Below are 19,733 nucleotides of genomic sequence, written 5' to 3' on the forward strand. Positions count from 1 at the left end.
ACTCCTGGGTTTTGCAGAGAATGCCTCTGGTACTTGCCTGTCTGCTGGCTGAATACTCATCCTCCAGCCTCTCAAGGGCTTTCTTCAAGTACTGACACGCTACTCAGTGCTGCTCTCTGCTAATAGCTGAGGCTCCCAAGTGTAGTTTGCTTTGTTACCGCTGTTTGTTACCAGAGAGCTGCATTAACTGCTGTGACCAGCCTGCAGCGTGTGTGGCTCAAAGCCATCCTGCAGCTCCTTCCTCCTCCTGTGGAGGAGCAATGGCAAGGACGTTTCTAAGCTCTGCTAAACAATGTATGAGTGAGAAAAGATTCTGACTCTTGCAGAGGAGTAGACTGAATTATCTCTTCAAATTTTTTTTTAAGTGTCTGTTTTTTAAAGGAACACTTCGCAGGTGGTTGGGAACGCCTGGGTGGGGAAGGTCGGTAAAACACTGGTTTTGTTCTGACAACAAGCATGTCGTCCTCTTCCCCCAACAGCAAATGTACATCTCGTTTGTGAAGAACTCAAGATTTACTTCTCCCAACGTGCTGCCCATGATCAACTTCATGCAGCGGACGCTGACAGAGATGTATGCCCTGGACACCCACATCTCCTACCAGCACGCCTTCATCTATATCCGGCAGCTCGCCATCCACCTGCGCAGTGCTATGACCATAAAGAAGAAGGTAGGTGCCCTGCTGTGGGGAGGAAAGCCACTGTAGCCACTTCAGGCTTTTGGTGGCCTCTCTGAAGTGTCAGGAATTGTCTGATCCATTTCATAATGTGCTGAGGGATTATTTGCTGGGACTGGGAGCTTGAAATCTTCATAGCTGTCCGTGAATTCTTCTTTTCTGTGTTAGTTTTCAGCAAGGAAGGAGAGAACAGGACACTACGGGGGGTGGGAGTCACTTTTTTCTCCTCATCTTGGAAGGATTTGCACTCTCCCTCTTCTGTATTTATAGTTTGCAGCCTCTGTTGCAAAAGCCCAGGGTAAAGAAGACCAGGAATGACCCTGGTGTGTGTGTCTGCCCAATCCAGCAGCAGCTGGCATTGCCCATCCAATTGAACAAAGCAGCTCAGACTTTTTGGGAACAGCCCTGATTTGGGCTGCCTCCAGTCTGACCTAGCAAATCTGAGTCAGCTTGTTAATCCTGGCTTTGTTCACGTTCAGCAAAACGGATCCCTGTAGATTAATGCTTGAGCTGCTCCCAAACATTGCAGGATTGGTGACTGGTTAAATCTCCTGGCTGTTCAGACATGGGGATAAACGAAGTCTGGGATGTATGTGCCTGCCCTAATTGGATTGTGGTGGCTTCTTACACACTCAGTGTAAGACTGAGTCTGGCCCAGACAAGACCTAAATCCACTTGTTTTCACAGCTGGGGAGGGTTGCGGGAACTTTAAATGACATCAGCACAACCAAAAGGTATAAATCCAAGCAGTAAGCCAATTAGCTTAAATTGAGCAGTGGGTGGCTGTGGAAGGTGGTTACAGGAGCAGGTCGCTGTTTACAGGAGAAGCTGAAAACAAACCTTGGTACCTGGTGAGAGCTCTGCCACTTCCAGCTGCAGCCTAAGTTCCTATCACAAGATTTGGGCCAGTGGTTGCAGTTCAGGGCTTCTGTGCTTTTTCTGGGACTTGCACATCTTCTTTCATCATACAAAAGAGGTGACCTGAGCCTTGAAAGCCTGTGTGAAACAGGCTGGAGCTGAGGCACCTTTTAAAATGTTATCTCCGAAGATCTTGGCGCAGTGCTGTGCGTTCTGGGCCTGCAGAACTCGTTGGAAAGAGTGTCCTTAAGGGACTTCTGCACTCTTTCTGGGCTTCTGTTTACTCTGGCACTATGGGCTGCTCCAGCACATGGCAGGAAAGAGTAGGGGCTTGCCCAAACATTCTTGAAAAACCACGTGGCTTGGATTTTGTGCAAGACTTGGTCTGGGCCAGCCTGAAACCACTGTTCTGGTGTCACAGCATGTCAGACACACTGGCCTCTTGCATTGTTTTTGCTGGTAACCATAAAGGCTGGCTTAGAAACAGAGCTGCAAGTTTGTTCTCGGCTCTGTCATTTTTACTCTGCAGTTGAAAACTTCAACTGGCCTGGACTGTGTCTTTTCCAAAAGCAGGGAGGAGTGCTAGGTCGATGGTTTGGTGCTTGCTTTGACAGTGAATGCTCACAGAAACATCTTTAAAATACTGGCATTATGCCTCAGAGATAGTGGGGTGGTGAGTAGGGGGTTTGGTTAACGCATCTGAGGGAAGGGAGGCCTTGAGCGGGAAAGATAAGCTGCTACCTCACAGTCAGAGTCTGAGTACAACGAGGGGAAATGCAGAGGAATTTCCTCCTGTAGTAGTTTACATGCTTTTTTCCTCTCCTTTCTGGTCTGCAGAGGCCAGAAGGCAGCTCACGAGGCTGTCAGAGCAGTGCTGCTTTCCAGCCTTCCTACCTGGGGGTTCCTGGGGACTGTCCCCAGGCCTGTGAGTGAAGGGAATGGTTAAAGGCTTCCTGATGCTTGGCTGCATCTCACCATCTGCTGGGAGCTGAGTCATTAAATCATCCCTCTCCAATGAGCCGTACTTGGGAAGAAAAGCAGGCTGTGCTGCGCGTTATTTCCTTCAAGGCACTAACCAGTACTAAATTATGGCGTGCTGCATCTGACTCTGCTGGGTGGTGGAAGAGCCAGCAGCATCAAAGCCACAGCCAGAATGTGAGTTATCCTCTGGGCAGTGCGCAGTGTCCTGCAGGAGAAAGAAAATAAATGAATTGTGGAGAGAAATTGGAGTTGAACCCCTCTCAGGTGCCCCATTTTCAAGTCTGTTCATCCGTTTCCTGCAGGAGAACTTCCAGTCTGTCTACAACTGGCAGTACATCCACTGCCTCTATTTCTGGTGTCGGGTTCTCAGCACGATCTACCCCAGCGAGGTCATGGAGCCCTTGATCTATCCTCTGACACAGGTCATCATTGGCTGTATCAAGTAAGTAGTTTTTTTTCCTCTTCTGGCAATCCTTCTCTTGTTGGATGTAGTAAAACAGTTCCGAAGGGGTGGTACTGTTATGTGATTTGGATTTAACCTGAGAGCTGCTTTTGATGGAGGTCTTACAGCTGCAGGCGTGTTGCGAGCACGTTGCATGAAGGAATTAAAGGGTTGCTGGAGAGGAAGTCAGCACCTCTGCTTCACCAGCTGAGACCATGGGCTCAGGGTGTGTGAAATCAGACACTGCAGGAAGGATTGGACTCAAAAGTAGCTAAGTGGTGAACAGCAGTGAGGACAAAAAAATAGTGTCAGCTGCTTTTTTGCCATACTGCAGACTATTTGTGGAGTTTGTGCAGCCTGGGCACATCTCTGAACAACCTAAACCCTTCTTTGCTATCATCTGGTGGGGAGCTGGGGAGACACAAAGCAATGCGGTTAGTTTTGGTGCCTAGTCCAATTCTGCTTCGCTAAAAGGCGTGATACCTGAACTGCTGGAGCTTTGTATTTCTTAAAATTCCTTGAGAAAGAGGACGCTATCTAAAAGGTAAGCTTAAAATAAGAGTAGTTCCAAGCATTCATGCGAAGTACTAACCCAGACGGGACAGTTTTGCCTTTCAACATCTGTTGGAATGTCCTCACAAGTAGAGGAGTGGCAGCACCAGGTAGAATTCCTTTCCTGAGAGCTCTTTCCAAGAAGTTATATCTGTCTGGGTATTTCTGTGGAGCTGTCCAAGTGCATGCATGCCGTGCCATGCTCAGCAGTTCCTGATAGTCTCAGAGCTGTGCTATTTTGAGGGGAGTTTGAAATCAGGGAGGAGATAAGGACTTGGTTTTGGAATCAGAAGTGTGCTGAAGTCTTATTTTTAATTGTGCACAAGCCTGCTTGCTTATTTTGAGCAATATGAAAGCTTTTCTCATTGTTTTTTTGCTTGCAGTTTTTTACTTATCTTTTTCCCCTATCACCCTGTGTGTTTGAATTTTTTCTGCTTTGAAGCTGCTGTTAATGGGCGTTGAGGGAATTTCTGAATCTCTGGTGATCCCTGAAATCCTGTTAGCTCTGTAACCAGATTCTCAGCTTTAAAACCCCACCCGCCTGGTCTTGAAAAACTCCCAAGTGGTGATGAAGATAAGCAGATTTAAACGATCGTTGGTGTGCATACATCCTTCTCCCCATCCCCCATGTGCACAGGCTGCTTCCCGCTGCTGCTGCCGAGCTCCAGTTGTCCTGCAGACAAGTCGAGGCAGTTTTCTACCTGTCCAGGCAGATAAATCAGCGAGCTGGGGCCAAGGAGAGGTGAACTGGGTGAGTCTCTCAGCAAGAGCAGCAAATAAAACTTGTTCGCATCAGCGATGCGCAGAGGTGCTCGGCACCAAGTGCAGCCACCGTCTGACAAGGTGTCAAAGGTTGGGGAGCCTGAGAGATGAATTTCAGCACGGGGAAAATAGAAAATAGATCCCAGGTGCGTGTGATGGGGTGGTAGGGAAGGATGCTGTGCGGCTTTTCCATCCACAGAAGCTTTCACTTGTGCTCCTGGGAGCATCCAGAGGGGGATAAATAGCCTTTGGAGGAGATTCTCCTTCCCTAAGTCCAGGAGGTGGCGCCTTGCTCCAGCGAAAGGGCAGCGAGCAGGGTGTCTGTCTGTCTGCAGGACCAGCTCCTTGTGCCACCCTGGTGGCTTTCGGGAGGGGATTGCAGAGAAACCACCGCTCGTCGGTTTGTTTTTGCTCTAGGCAGGGACCGAGGCAGAATTGGAAATGTGATTAAATACGGTAACTAGGAGCAGAAGGGTTGCTGCTAAAATTGAAATCAGCTCCCTCGTTTCCTTGCTCCCTCTCCCTGCTCTCCAGCATATAAAACACGCCGAAACTACTTTTAATAATGCATGGGGTCCATTCCTGAAACGTGTCCAAGCTGCACATGCTCAGATGTGATCGGGGAAGGCAGACTGCTGAATGGAAAAATGTTGGAATTGATCGCTTCTGACTTCAGGGCTGCTGGAAAAAGCCTCGCTGCTGAGTTTGCTAATGGCATTGCCTTGTAAAAATCAGCGGTGTTGATCTTGCAAACAGCTGAAAGGTTGCAGTTGCTTTGACCACTGGGGTAGTGCTGTAGGTATTGCAGAGACGGAACACAAAGGAGATGCCTGCTTTTCTTTCTCTGCTTCTGTGGTCTGTAAAGTTCTCGGTCTGGTCTGCATGCTTATGTTTGTCTTTCCTGCTTTATTTTTGTGTCAGAGTTGTTGCAGGAGCTCCTGTCCCTTTTTCCAGGCTGAAGGCAAGTGTTCTCCTGACCTTGTCTGCTTGGCTTCCTACCTTGCTCTTACTCCAGGCTATAAATACGAGGTTCTGCCCTGGCTTGTAGTTAAATGAGGATTTGTGATGCCCCGTAAGGGTTGGTCTCCAGCCTCCCAGCACGTACAGGTACAGCAAGCACAGCTTTGGTGTCCTTCAACTCCTTCCCTTGGCTGTCCCCTCTTGGTGGGGCAGAGACCGATACCATAAGAAGCTTTCTGTGTTCTCCCCAGTCAGAAGAAGACTGTGACCAGACAAAAGTAGAGCAGAAAGAACTGTATCTAGTAAAAATAAGCCTCCAAGTGCCTTGGGGGCTGTTCCCTGCACCACAGCCTGCTGCACGGGAGAAGCAGGGCAGGTGTTGCAGGAAGTGGTGATGGTAAGACAACAGGGAGCACTCTCTGAGATGAAAAGCACGAGCTGTAAACCAGAGCAAGTGGATTTGAACTTGCTGGTGTGACCCCTGGGCAGATCTTCCTCAGCAGAGCCAAGGCCCAGCTGTGTTTTGTATTCCCCGAGCATCCAGCCATCGGGAAGTTAAACAGATTGTTGCATCGCAGAGCACTCTAAAATTAATGGTCTTGGTTTACAGTAAATCTATACATTTAACAGGTTTATCCCTCGATCAATTAATTCCTGAGAATGGCTTTCGTCATCTCTAGTGGTGCCAGATCGGGGCGGGAAGTAGATTTATTCCTATAATGGATCCAGTGATAATTATTCCACTATTTAGCGTGGGGGGAGGGTGGGGGAGGTGGAGGTGATTTATGGTGCCCGGTCGGGTGTGTTCTCCCCTGGGTTTCTCATCAAACCCTTTTTGGGTGGGGAGGGAGGGATTTATTGGATGTGGGGCTGTTGTTTGAGAATTCCATGGAAAAAAAGAAAAAAACTCGTTAGTGCTGGGGGCATCTGTCTTCAGGTACAGGCGTGCATAGCAAGAGGTTTCTGGAGAGGTAAGGTAACGAGTTTTGGTGTCTTAGGGGTAGCCATGGGATTGATGCTGGGCTCTGTGTTCTCTGCTGCTGGCTTAGGTGGCACTGGGGGAGCTGAGCCTGCGGTGCCCCACCTTACAGAGGCAGCTGTGCTCAGTTCCCTTTAATATCCAAGGGCATAACAGCCTAAAACATGGTCAAAGGCGGCCTCTTTCCCTCCCTGCTCATCACTAGCAGTTTCAATCCTCTTTTCTCTCTGAAAGAGGAGCAGCTGAGCGATTCCTCCTCTGTTGGAGAGGGCTGAGAGGATCTTGTGATGCCCCTCTTGGTCCTGCTCTGTCCTTTCTGACACGCTGCTGGTCCAGCTCCTCCTGCCCTGGTGACATTCCACGTGACAAGTGTGGCTATGGAGGTGACAGCACGAGCTGTGTGGGCACACAGAGGGTACGTAGCCTGAAATTGGTTACCACCTTCTCCTTGCAGTCCCTCCTGTGTGCTGGGGGAGCCCATTTCTGGCAAATTCACTGCCTCAGCTGAACATTTCACTGCTGGTTCCTGCCACTTCTCCTCGTGCACCTACCTGTGTCGGCAGCACGAGAGCTCCAAGTGTTGAACATGACAAAAGAGCATCAGTGCTGAGCTTCATCTGCAAAACTCCTGCCTTGTAGCACTTTCTCTCCTCTGTCCCAGAAGAACCTGGTGCTCTGGTTGCAGGAACCTGGTTGTTGGTGTCACAGCTTTAGCACGAATAAATTTTTCCCCACTACGGGATAGCTTCAGCTCAGTTTGCTGTGCAATCCTAAAGCTCTCTTCCTTTTGTAGAGCAGGAAGGGCTCTAAAACGTTGCTGGGGGCTGCGAGTGCAGCTCCTGTATTATCCTGGCCTAATATCCTTTTTTTTTCCCTTCTAGGCTGGTGCCCACAGCTCGGTTCTACCCTCTGCGCATGCATTGCATCCGTGCCCTTACGCTGCTGTCTGAGAACACCAGGACCTTCATCCCCGTGCTGCCATTTATCCTGGAGGTCAGTGGGTCCTGCTGGTGTAGCAACAACTGTCTGCTACCTAATGAACACCTTCACATTTACCCTACCCACCAACAGCTCCCCCTGGGATCTGCTCACACCCTAAACCCCTTGGCAAATGCCATCAGACAGCGTGCGGTTAGCAAACAGGATTAAATTTATAATTTTCCTCTATTTGAGATCAGCTGGGTGCAAAAAGACATTCCTAGCTGGTTTGGCTGATGCAGCTGGAATAGGCAAAGGGTTTCCAAGGAGGAGCTTTGATTCAACTGGCTGCAGTAAGTCCCCAAGCTGTTACTTGATCCCCTTGATGTGTTTGTGTCTTAGCAAATGGAAGAGCTTGTCACAACCACAGACAAAGGGAGATGGAAGGAAAAAGGTGCTTCAAGACTTAATTTGGTCAAAAAAAATCCCCTTGAAGGCAGCCTGGCGAAACACGGGATGTTTGGTGAAATACTGGTGCCTTGTGTTTTCCTTAGGGTGATGCTCAGAGACCATCCAGCTTCCCACAGATCAGATTCCTGATGTCTCCCTGTGAGAGGGTAGTACAGAAGTGGCTTTTTCTTTGAAGAAACACTTCTGAGGGAGAATGGGGCAAGGTGAGGAATGCAAAGCCCCCGAAGGTCAGCGTGAGGCTGGCTGTTGGAGGAGAATGAGGGAGGCTTCTGTAACAAATGACCTGAGTCAGCTGGGCTCGTTGCTAATCAAGTTCTGTTGAAGCAAAGGCTTTTGTGGTTTTGTGTTGTTGTAAACGTCCTCTGCAAACCACATCCTCTGAGCCCGTGGAAGCCAGCAATGTTTATAAATCTCCTCCTGCTCTCCCGCCCCCCTCTGCTGCGCCCTGGCCCTGGCCTGTGTGGCTTTGCCATTTGCCTGCTTCCTTCCTCTCCTTCACACACTCTTGAACCTCTGCCAGCCACATCCAGCGACGGAGGCATCTCCACGCCGCTGTAGCAGAGCCCGGGGGGGGGGAGGACGGTTCCTCTGCTTTTTATTTTTAATTTTCAGTGCTCCGAGAGGAAAAAAAATCTCCTTCCCCGTGGGGCTGCAATCCGTGTGTCGGGCCCCAGCCGGCCGTGACCGCGGCGCACGCTGAGCTTCCTCCCCACCACATCCCAGCCTGCTGCGTGCGAGGCGCTGCTGGGCCTGCCTTGTCCAGGTGTTGGTGACAAAGGAGAGACTGGGGGCAGGGTAAAATGCCTGCATGCGTGTTGCTAGCCCTTAATTTCCAATTTGAACCCAAGGTGCCAGGGATAAACTCATCTCTAAGCAGCCCTGGTGCTTTACCAACGAGCCTGTTCCTACCAGCTCACAACCCTGGCAGTGCCTCTGCCCCTAGGCAGCAGTCCTGCACCACACCGTGTCACAAAACCAGCACGTTTTAAACCCAGCAGCCAAAGCGAGGTGAGAGAGAAGCAGCACGCTGCTCAGCCCCTCCTAAACGCTGGGTTTAAGGGGCAGGGCTGGGGTCAGGGGGCAGATCGAAGCCTTCCCATGCTCCATTTGCTGTGGAGGACGGCAGCCTGCCCCTCACTCGCTGATGCAGCTGCATCCAAACGTAGCCAGGATCTGGAGTGAGCGACACCAGACGTGCACAAAGCCCTGAAAAAAATGTGGCTGAGCTTTGTACAGCCTCAGTGTAGATCCTGAAAACCTTCTCTAAGAAGAGACCACGATTGCTTCCCTTCCCCCTCTCCACCAAGAAGACCAGCCCTGGCTACCTCTTGTCTCAGCCCTGTCGCTGCCGTGCTTTCAGGAGCCAGCAGATTGAATGTTTTGTGCAATTCCCCCAGGCACGGGAATTCCCCAAGCCCCTGCCAGTCGAAATGAGAGCTGGCTGCTTGATGCAGCCTGACAGGAGCTGCTGCTCCCCAGCACGGGCACCCAGGGCTGTCTCCTCTTTTGACTCTGCTTTTTGGGGGGGGAGCGAAAGAAGCTTGCTAAAATCACCTCTTAGATGAGAGGAGACGGCTTGAGAGAAAGCGTAAAGCAGGCAGGCTTTTATTTTTGCATTGTTCCCACCCTTGGAGGGCCTGTGAGATCCCAGGCTATCTTTTTTTCCCCCAGCACTTCAATTATTTTGTGACAGGCACTAGTTTCTGCAGCAGGAGAAGCGGTGGCTCATCTGCTGGAAGGCAGGTGTGGATAAACAAGGTGGAAATCTCCCCACAGGCAGGCTTGGCATGCCAATTTAAAATTAGCTTCCCTGCAGAGGAATGGGGAAAGAGGTTAACCCTGACGTGCTTAGGGAGGCGTGAGCTCTTCACTTTGGCACTTCAATGGCTCGAGTTTTGTTTTGGATGTGCAGCTCGCTTTGGAGAAGGTCCCTGGGGGGCCTGAAGCCCGGTGACATACCTGAGTGGGGGCTTGTTGGGGGCCCATAATCCTGGACCTTGTCGTAGATTTAAGTTTTTACAAGCTGGGGGCTCTTTGCATCATCGCACAGAGGAAAAACTACAACGTCAGGCTTGCTGAGCTGAGCCTCTGCACCAGCTGAAGATGCATCCCTTATCCTGGGCCTTCCCTCCCTCCAAATACTGCCCTGCAGCTTTGAAGCTGCACAACCCTGCTTGTGCCAGGACTTTTCTCAGTGAAATAATGCTCAACCCATCTAATAGCCTCCTACCAAGAGACAGTTGGCTCTGTGGATAAGGGAAGAGCCCCCTGGGTGTTTTATCTTCCCGTTATCAGGGCTTTGGGTGCCATCTCCCACACCTCACAGCCAGGCTGAGGATTTGGGGCTGGAGAAGCTGGCTGTGGGGTGTGCTGCTGGGCCAGTGCTCGTCAGGGGGGTGAGATGTTATCACTCATGGTTTGAACGCAGGGATGAGGACATCAAGAAGCGTGCAGAAGGTGCAAAGCTGGGAGGAATTACTGCACCAGCAGGGCCCTGCTCTTTGGAGGGACCTTGGCACGTTGGAGACACCTCCCGCAGCTCAACCAAGGGGGATGCAATGTCCTGTAGGGGAGAAGGAATAACCCCAGAGGAAAAACACCCTGTGGGATGCAAAACGGGAATATATTACAAAAGTTGAGCAGCTTTTCTCAGCTTGGCAGCAGCTGGGCTCTGAGCAGCCCTGCTGGGTGCCGGGGGTGAGGTGGAGGGTGCTGGAGCAGCCGTGGGGAGGCTGCAGGCGGGTCCTGCACAGCTCTGCCTCCTTGCTGGGGGCTGGCCTGGGGCAGCCGGCCTCGGGCTGATCAAAGCAGCTGCCAGGAGGCTTTGCTGGAGCCTGAGAAGAGTCAGGATGGGGTGGGGGTGATAAAATAAGAGTGCTGGGGCCGTGGGCTTGGTTTTCTGCTGGTGCAAGCTGTACATCCAAGCACTCTTCACCCTAACAACGTAGGAGCGGTGAGCTAGAGCTTGCTGAAAACCCCCTCCTGTCCTTTTTTCTGTCTGCTGGTGGGTCTCACTCGAGCCAAGCCCTTGGTTTTGGATGTTTTCTGGCCCTCCAGTCCCTCGTTATCACCTTTCTGCCCTGCCACAGGATTCCTAGACACAGTCATCCCCTCTTGCAGCCTGGCTGCTGTCTGGGCCATCCTGCACGACCTAGGGCTGGGAACCACATTTTTCCCCTTTCCACGTGTCCTGCCAGATTCCCCAGCACATCTGGGAAGGTTTCAAACCCTCTGCTTGTATTTTCCCACTTGCCTCGTGGCATGTTAGGATCCCACAGCGCCCGCTGCCTTTTTCTTTAATGCGTCTGACCTCGGGGATCAATACGACTGTTTTGGCCAAAGAAATAACCGTGCATAACGAGGTTTATAGCATCGATTCCCTAGGCTGGGGCTCTTTGTTTTCACAAGCCACCAGGCTTGTCCCTCCCTTCCAAATAACCTGGATTGACAAATAAAATGTAAAAAAATCAATAGCTGGCTCCATGCTTTTCTGGCCCGGGGGCACCGGAGTGACCCGAGCGCCCTCCCTCTCCCCCACCTCACCCTCTAGCAATCAGTGCGCTGCCTTTCTGGGCTGCTTGGGCTCTGATGATGAATGTATCGCCGCGTAGAGGGAATAGAAATTATTTCCTGCTCGAAAGTAATATTTAGAAGTGTTGGGAATCTAGGGGCTGAGCGCCTTGGAGGCAGGGGCCTCGTGCTCAGAGGCACGGGCAGGCAGGCTGTGCTCCTTGTCAGACCCCTCAAAGGTTGTCAGCTGGCACAGGAGTGATTGCCAGTTGGTCATTTGGGGCTGGCTTTTTGAAACGAAGCTCCCTTATTAGTGACCACCTCCCTTGATTGCTGCTTGTTAGCCCCTGATGGGAGTCTCTGGGAACGTGCCCTGGTGCGAGCGGTCTGTGCAGCTCTTCTCAGCTTCCTCCTGAGGTCTGCCTCTGCCAGGCTGGGGAAGGGCAGGTTTGTGCTGCTGATCGTTCCAGAAACCTTATCTTCCTTCATATATCACAGCTTCAGAAGGCGAGCAGCACAGTGCACAGCCCTTTTTGGGTAGCCTCCCCTCTTGCCTGATACCTACCCAGGGTAGGGACCGAGGCAAATCCTGCTTGCAGCTGATTTCAGCTTTTATGTGAAATAAATGTTTTTCTCCCTAATGCATTAAGCATTTTCGTTTCCCATTTCTGGAAGAATGTAACAGCAAAGATGCAGGTTTGACACGCCTGGTGTGTTGGGCATCCAGCTTTACCCTGGGTGCTATGTGTGCCTCTTGGGGTTGTTTTTGAGGAGCTACGTGTGTAGTCTCTGCTCAGAATCTGGAAAAGGGCCAGTTTTTTCCCCATGTCCCTTGCTATAAAGAGAAATGTGTCCGTGGAGAATGATCTGTGCTTATTCAAAGGCTGTTCAGTTATAATTGGTAGAAGGGACACTGGTGGGAAAGGCATCAGACCAGAGACCTTGCCTGGCAAGGGGTGTTTGTGGAAAGGACTTCCTGGTCCATCTGCTTCCTAGGACAATTCAGGCACTTACTTCAATGACAGTAAGAAGGTAATCGGTTGGTACAAGCAGCATTTAGTCCTGCTGTTGAAAAGCATCTCATCTTCAGGCACAGCTCCAAAGCACACTCAAGCCTTGCAGTACCACCCTGCTGTCCGAAGCACAGGTCCGAGGAGCAAACCTCTAGTTCCTCGTGCTGTTGCTTGTGTCGGTTCCCTTTTACACCACGCTCCTGTGGCATCTTTCATGCTCAGGGCTCTAAAGCCTTGAGTCTGCTTGGTGTTTGCTCCCAAGCTGTCCTTTGCTAGGGCATTTAAAAAAAGCTGTTGGACAGCGATCAGAACGAGCAGGCAGGAGTCAGGGCTCTTGGGTTGTCTTCTCAGCTCTGTCATCAACTTCACGGTCTTGGTTGAGTCGTGGGGTGTCTGTTTGTTTGGTGGCGTGACCATCCTTACGCTCAATTGCTTCTCTTGCAGATTTTCCAGCAAGTGGATTTCAACAAGAGGCCAGGACGCATGAGTGCTAAGCCGATAAACTTCGCGGTGATCCTGAAGCTTTCCAACGCCAACCTGCAGGAGAAAGCCTTCCGAGTAAGTGGAACCCAGCTGCCAACAGTGCACATCCTCAGAAACACAGCTTCTGTTCAAACAGGACTGGCCCCAGCAGCCTGTTCTGTGATCCTGTCCTGTAGGTTAGAGGCTCATTTCCCAGTCTGGGAGCTGAGGGGCTTAGTTCCTATCTGATATCTCTATTTCTGCTCCCTCTACCCAGGATGGCCTCATCGAACAGCTCTATGACCTGATTCTTGAGTACCTGCATTGCCAAGCCCACAGCATCGGGTTCCCAGAGTTGGTTCTCCCCACTATCATCCAGGTAAGGTATAGGACACCTCTTGGAACGTCCCCAGAGTGGGATAAGCTCCTTTAACCTAGCAGCGAACTTTAGATGGTCCTGATAATGTGAGGGGAGAGCTATTTACCTTTTCCCAGTCACAGTTTGTGTTTGCATTTTGAGGGATTCTTAGGAACAGAGGCATCCAACAGGAGGCTGAAGGTAGGGGAAAGTGGCTTTGGTGTGAGCCACTCTTTTGGGAGACAAAGAGAGACAACGGGCTCTAGAGATGCATTTTTGACCAGTGAATGCAGTTCTTGGCAATTTAGAGTAGTCCAGATTTGCTGTATTACCTCACCACAGCACCTGTGCTCTCAGAGCTCGTGTTTCTCCTTGCCTTATGGCTTTTCTCACGTGCTCTCCACAAGATGGCAATCCTCTCTCCCAGCCTGTGTCCCCTCCAGCTGGGGCACTTTCTCCCTGCATCCAATTCCTGTCTCTGTCCATCTTCCTCAACGCACCTCAGAGCATTGCTGTGAAGAGCTCTCCTTTCCCTCTGCCCTGGCATTCCGTGGCAGGCAGTTCTTCCTCACCACTTCGTGTTCACACGCTTCTTTCTCTGCAATAAGGCAGCCTAATGGGGCCATGTCTGGGTGTATGGAGCCTAATCCTCCCCTAATACCGGGAGCTGAAGCTGGTGGCTTGTTTCAAATGAGCAGCGCCCTCTCTGCTTTGCACAGGAGGACTGCTGAGTGCAAACAAGCTGGAGCTTGTTCCTTCACATCCTCCCATTCCTCTTATTTTTAACTCACAAGCGGCGGGTGGCGAGCAATTTGGTTGCTCCTGTACCCTCCGTGGGGCCACGTGCTTCTGCTCTGCTGCCACGAGCCGCTGTGCCTGCCCACGGTGCTGCAGCCAGCCGGCTGCCCTGCCTAATGCGAGCTGACAGGCAGCCTCCACGCTTGCAGAGCAGCTCCCCTGCCTGCTCTCCTTTTGCTTCTCACTTGATCGGCGGCGAACGAAGCCCTTTGGTCTCAGCCAGCAGCTGCTGGGAGCAGCCAAGCTGTCGGAGCCGAGGTTGGAGCTGGAACGAGGAGCGCCCCGTGGCTTCCAAACACAGCCCGGGACCAGCCCGGCTTTCCGCAGAGAATTCCCGCTGTCGGATTCCTCTTCGGCTGCCACTAACCACAGCCTCGTGGCCGTCTGCTGGGCCCGGGCTGCTGAGGTTAGCTTCCCAAAATCTCGGAGCCTTCGGGAAGGCGCGCGGGGGGAAGGCTTTTCCCCTGGCACCGCTCCAGTTAGCTAGAAAAAAAATAAAAAATAAATCCCTCTTCCCCCTCCTCGCTCAGCGCCGTGGGGCAGGGGCTGGCTTCCAGCTGGCGAGGGCTGCGCCGAGAGCTCATCTCCTCCTGGTCGGCGGCTTTGGGAGAAGCTGGGCTGAACTGCCTTCAGCCTGAACTTTGGAGCCTCCTTGCCTGGAAGGCAGGAAGCAGCCGGGGCTGATGAAAGGAAAGCAGAGCCAGCAGGGGAGGGAGGCGGTTCAAAGGCACGACCCCCGGGCTGCTGTTGCTGCTTCCACTCCACCACGGGTGGGTGAGGAGCTCAGGGCGTGCGTCTGGGTGCTTGGATGAGAATCCCTGGTCTGTAGGGTCCTTCCAGGCAGCGCAGAGCAGAGGTGGGAGGTTAAAGGGGAAAATTGGAGGGTTTGGATAGGGGCTGGTGCTGCTGGGAGGTGGCACGGGCAGGGCAGGGCTCGCAGAAGGACGGAGGTGCCGGAGTCCCTGCTAGCTGCACCCCCTCCTGCTCGCTCTGACCCAGCTGGATATTGTCCCTGCTGCCTGAGAGTGGAGGATTGGGGTTGCTTTGGGTTCCCTGGCACACACGAGCCCAGCTGCAGCCCATCATTTCTCGTTGCCCGTGTCGTTTACTGTAAGAGGAGCTGGGTTTTTGCTGCGGTCTCCCCGCTGGTACAAACCCTTGGCGTTTGAGGCTGGCAGTTGGACGGGATCAATCCCACTAATCACAGAGCTGCTTAGCTAGGAGCCGACGTGAGATGTTAGCAGCACACACACACACAAACACATGTTCCGAGCGCTTTTATTCTGGAAAGCTGCGGTTGTTGTGCTTGGCAGCGGGGAAAAAGGCACGCAGAGGGTTCCTTTCTCTCTCTCTCTCTCTCCCCCCTCTATCTTTCACTGTCTCGGTCGTTCCCTGCCTCCGAACGCGGGGCTGAGATCTCATTACCTTTCGTTAATATCCGTGGCAGATAGCGGTGGGGCTGTGAGGGATTGCCTGGGTCGGGGAGAGGAGGGGAGGAGGAGAAATGAAGCGCAGGGCCGGGAGAGCGAGCGCACGCCGCCAAACCGCCCCGATGGAGCCCGAGATTCGGCAGGATTTCAGGTGACACTCGTGCAAGGGAAGAAAAATGAGAATGTCCGTGGCAGCGGATGAAATGGATCTGGGGCTGCAGCCGGGGGGATCAGGGGAGATAAATGGAATGACAAATGCATCTCTACCGCGGAGATAAATACGCAGCGCCTGCGAAAAAATAAATATTTTAGAAAGGGAGGGCGAGAACAGGACGGGGCTGGCCGGCAGCAGCGCTTGGGGTGGTTCCTTTGTACCTGTTGGGGAGGCTGTCTGCAGAAAGGGGGCAAGGTGTTGGTTTTATCTCCCCTTTCTCGGAGTTGGCTGAGGGCTGGAAGGTGGAGAAAGGGAGGAGAGCAGCCCCTGCTGCCAGCTGATGGGGACGTTCTCCCCGCGTGGAGCAGGCAGGTGAAGGCTCCCTCGTGGTCAACCATTTTCTGCTGCCCCCTTGGGTCTCTTTTCCCCTAAATCAAAGCGTCTGGTACACCGGCAAGAAGGTCGCCCTGCAGAATTTGGAGAGCTGGTGGAAACCTAGCAGTGTGCTGGAATGGAAACCGGGGTCAATCCACACGCTCCCATCTCTCCTGTTTGGAGCATCCTCTGCCGCCTCGCCGCGGTGTCAGAGCCCTGTGAGAGCTGCTGAGATAGAAAAAAAGCAAACCCCACAAAAACATGGTGTTGGCAGTGAGACAGTCCCATCGTCTGGGGGTACTGGAGTGTTTCCTGCGCTGAGGGAAGGCAGGGGCCAGCTCCCTGCGAGTAGGCTGGACCTGGCCCGTGCCCTTTTTTTTGGGTTTGTGGTTTCCTGGCAGACTGGCTCTCGTCCCAGCCGTTCCGCCGAAGCCCTTGGGTCTTAAAAGGAGGAATTATCTAGGCACATGCCTGTGGGGGTTGCTCCGTGCATTTTTCTGTGGTGCCTGCGTGGGTTTGCGCCCTTGAAAAATGGGAGGTTCCAGCTGGAGCTGGGCTGGCAGGCAGGCGCTAAGCAAACCTCACCTCGTGTGACTCTGCTCGTGGCCCCCCGGCCTGACCCACGGCCCTACAGCTCTGCCAGCCCCCAGTTTTCCCACTGAGCCGTGCAAAGACCTCCAGTCCCAGCCCACAGATGATCCTTTGTGCACTCCTTGTTCAATCTCTGCCTCCCAGCCTCACCTACCTGGGATTCCCACCCCAATATCCGTCGCGGTGCTGCTCCAGCCCCAGCAGTGCATCCTTTCAGAAAGAGCTCGAGTTCAAGGGTGCAGAGCTGTTCCTGAGCGAGCCCCACAGCTGGATTGGGTGCAGATATCTGTATCTCTGCATCCTCTCCCAGCCCAGGCTGGCAGGATGCTGCTCCGTGGTGTGAATGGAAGGCAGCAGGCACCCCGTGCTGTCCCTCAGCAAGGGTGGGAGATGTGTTTTTTTTTTGCTGATGGGGTCTGTGCATGGAAACTCTTAACGTGGCTTTCCTTCTTCTTCTTCCCCCTCCTCCCAGCTAAAATCTTTCCTGAAGGAGTGCAAGATCGCCAACTACTGCAAGCCTATCCGGCAGCTGCTGGAGAAAGTGCAGGAAAATTCTGCCTACATCGCCAGCAGGCGTCAGAAAGCTACCTTCGGGGTGGCCAGCAGGGAGTCTGTGGTGAGTCTGCTGCTTCGATTTGGGCTTCCTGGAAAGACAGCCAGGCTCCGGCTGCCGGGGCCGAGCGGGTGGCAGGGGGAGGAGGGAGGACGAGCTCCTGGAAACGGGGCCGTGGGGTGCGGCAGGAGCTCGCAAACAACCCGGCTGGGCAGGGCCCCGCAGCCAAGAGCCTCATGGAAAACACAGGCCATAAATTACACCCTGCTCTTACTCACTGCACACGCACGTATGGAAGCGCCTCGCTTCGCTGGGGCACATCCTCTGCTGGGGAATTTCTGGCTTCTCATCACCCCGCTGCTGGTACGCCGGTGCCAGCTCATGGCTTAAGGTGAAGGGGGGGATTTCACCTCCTCTGTCACCGTGTTGTTTCCTCCTGGTGTGTGGAGACACCTCTCCAGCAGCTGTATCTGACTGATAGAGTTCAGAATCCTGAGCCAAACCTTTTTCCATTTTCCTGGTCTCTTGTGGAGGCAGAACTGGAGACCAACTAAAGGTACGAGCCCAAAGAACTGTGATCAGGCACCCTGGGCACCAGGAGAGATGCTGGTGTGTCCTGCTGTCTGCAATCAAGCAAATATCCAACCTGCAGAGGAAATGCTGAGCACATTCAGTGCCTGGAAAAGATGCAGTGGTGCTGGGTGGCTTGTAGGGCCCGTGGAGGTGTTGGGCTGCATCTCAGGGCAGTTTTGCCTCAGTGACGAGCTGAAGGAGAGCAGCAGGGGTAATGGTCATCGCTTTTTATTTTAGGAAATGAACTGCACGGGTAGAAAACAGGATATTTCGAGGGTGAGGTAGTAAATAGTTGGCCATCTGGCTGATAGAACGAGATGCTGTCTTCCTGGAAAAAACCTGTCGTGGCTAGGGGTGTTCCCCTGGCTGGGAAGGGTCCGGAGGGAAGGCACCACGAAAGGAGCAGGCGGAGACGAGCTGCCTGTCGAGGCGTGCCAAGAGGTGCTGGTCTCCAGGGCCTCTCCGTAAGGAAGCTGCCGCAGCCAGCTGGATGCAGATGGAGGCACTGGAAGCTGCTGGTTTCAGCTCGAAGCAGGGACCTGTTCAAACACTCCAGAAGCAGCTGCCTGGCCTTAATTCCGTTGTGCTGTTCTCTGCCGGCCTGGGGTAGGAGGGGAACCTTCTGTTGCTCTTTTTTTTTTGCCTCCAAGGGGACCGTGCTCCTGTCCTGCTAAACGAAGCCAAAGGGAAGCCTTGCTAACGAAGCTTTGTTTGCTTTTCCTTTGGGACGGGGAGCTTTGCATTTAGCCGGCGCAGCAACCTCTGCAGGTGAGCTGTGTGTGTGCACGCCTCCGCCTGAGAGTCAGCGGTGAGTCGGGTAATTCCTTGCCCAGCAGGAGAGAGGAGGAATTATCTGTGTCTGGGAGGTAATTGAGGGGATCAAAGTGCAGGAACTGCAGGAAAATCACCCTTGGAAATCCTGGCACATCGGTGCCTTGGGCACAGCGCTGCTCTTCTGGGATGAAGGGGTTGAGGGAGCTGGTTTTGAAGAGGCTGAGCAGTCCTGGGTTTTGGAAACGCCGCTCGGGCTCGGGCTTTTTTGCCAGAGGAATTAGGCTTCCCGTCTGGAGCGCAGTGGTTGGGGTTGTGTTGTTGTTCTGTAGCTTCTGCGGGCAGACAGCTCCGTGACCACCCACCCGCTCCGCAGAGGTAGAGGTTTCAGCCCCCAGGGCTCCCTGGAACCATGGGCTGGGGAGGATTGTTGGCTGAAAAGAAAAAACGGGTTTCCAACAACTCTGCCACTGTCTGCTTCTCCCAGCAGCTCTGGCAGCAGCCCCTTTTTTTAAGAACTGAGCGATCATTTTAACATCTTGCTGCCCGCACAGCTCCTAGCTGATGCTGGTGCACCTGCAGGAGCGTCGCAGGTAAGGTTGGGGCTGCTTTGGGGAAACAAAAGCTCTGTTTTGCCCAGCCTGTTTGGGGACAGGTTCTCCTCCTGCCCCTAAAGAGCGAGGGCAGCAGCCGGCTCGGTGCTTCTCCAGCTTATCTTTTGTGCCTGGGGACGAGCTTGGTGGCTGGTGACCTGCTCCTGTGCGAGCAGATGGGGTAGATTTCCAAAAAGGGCCAAAGCTCCCACAGAGACCGGGCTTCCCAGAACAGCTCGGAGCATCCCTCCAAGGCTGGGTTGAGCTTGCCAGGCCGTCCCCAGCACATGCAGGGTGTTGGCACTCCTGCAAACGCAAACCCTGCCCGAAAAGGCATTTGAAATGAAGTGGAGGGGCTGTGCGGGGATCCCCCCGGTATCCCAGGCACAGCAGCTGTGTTCAGCCTGATGCTTCCACCACGTTTTCAGGCTGAGAACTTGATTTTCCTTTTCTTTCTTTGTTTGTTGGGTCCGGATGTGCGATGGGCACCTCTGACTTGAGGTTTCTTCAGCACCTGCCTGGGCCCTGGCCTGGCAGGGGACAGTGCAGGGGAGGAGAGGAGCTCGCCAGGACCTGCAGCACAGCTCGGGAGCTCCACGCAGGGCTCTGGGGGTCCTGCATTTGAGCCCAGCCCAGGGAGAGAATGAGATGATGGCAGGCATTGCCTCGTTGCTGTAGGATTTCCAGATTTGCATCCATCCCCATCTCAGTGACCTTTTCCGTTTGCACAGCACCGGGGACTTGATCCGTGCTGGGTGTCCCCTGGCAGCACGGTGATGCAGAGGCAGGAATAAAAGGAGAATTGCAAACAGTTGAGGTGGGTACGACAGCATCCACTCTTAAAATTCCCATTGAGGCGTGCCGATGAGAAAAATGGGATTGTTTTATTTTAATTTTTTCATCTCTGGATTCTGACACTCTTTAAACCCCAAAGAGCCGCATCAGAGCGCCCAGA

At 53.1% G+C, this 19,733-nt stretch overlaps 1 protein-coding gene across 1 annotated transcript in view; it reads left to right on the top strand.

The window, feature by feature from the left end:
• Positions 1-19,733, top strand: part of NOC2L (NOC2 like nucleolar associated transcriptional repressor) — a 33,928-nt gene that overhangs the window by 5,721 nt on the left and 8,474 nt on the right. Inside the window, exons 10-15 of the mRNA XM_084495025.1 lie at positions 480-668; positions 2,816-2,955; positions 7,090-7,201; positions 12,565-12,678; positions 12,860-12,961; positions 16,761-16,904. Of these exons, the coding sequence (XP_084351151.1) occupies positions 480-668; positions 2,816-2,955; positions 7,090-7,201; positions 12,565-12,678; positions 12,860-12,961; positions 16,761-16,904 (801 nt within the window). The remainder of the gene's footprint in view (positions 1-479; positions 669-2,815; positions 2,956-7,089; positions 7,202-12,564; positions 12,679-12,859; positions 12,962-16,760; positions 16,905-19,733) is intronic.

This window comes from Aythya ferina (assembly GCF_964211825.1).
Source record: "Aythya ferina genome assembly, chromosome: 21".
Lineage (NCBI taxonomy): Eukaryota > Metazoa > Chordata > Aves > Anseriformes > Anatidae > Aythya > Aythya ferina.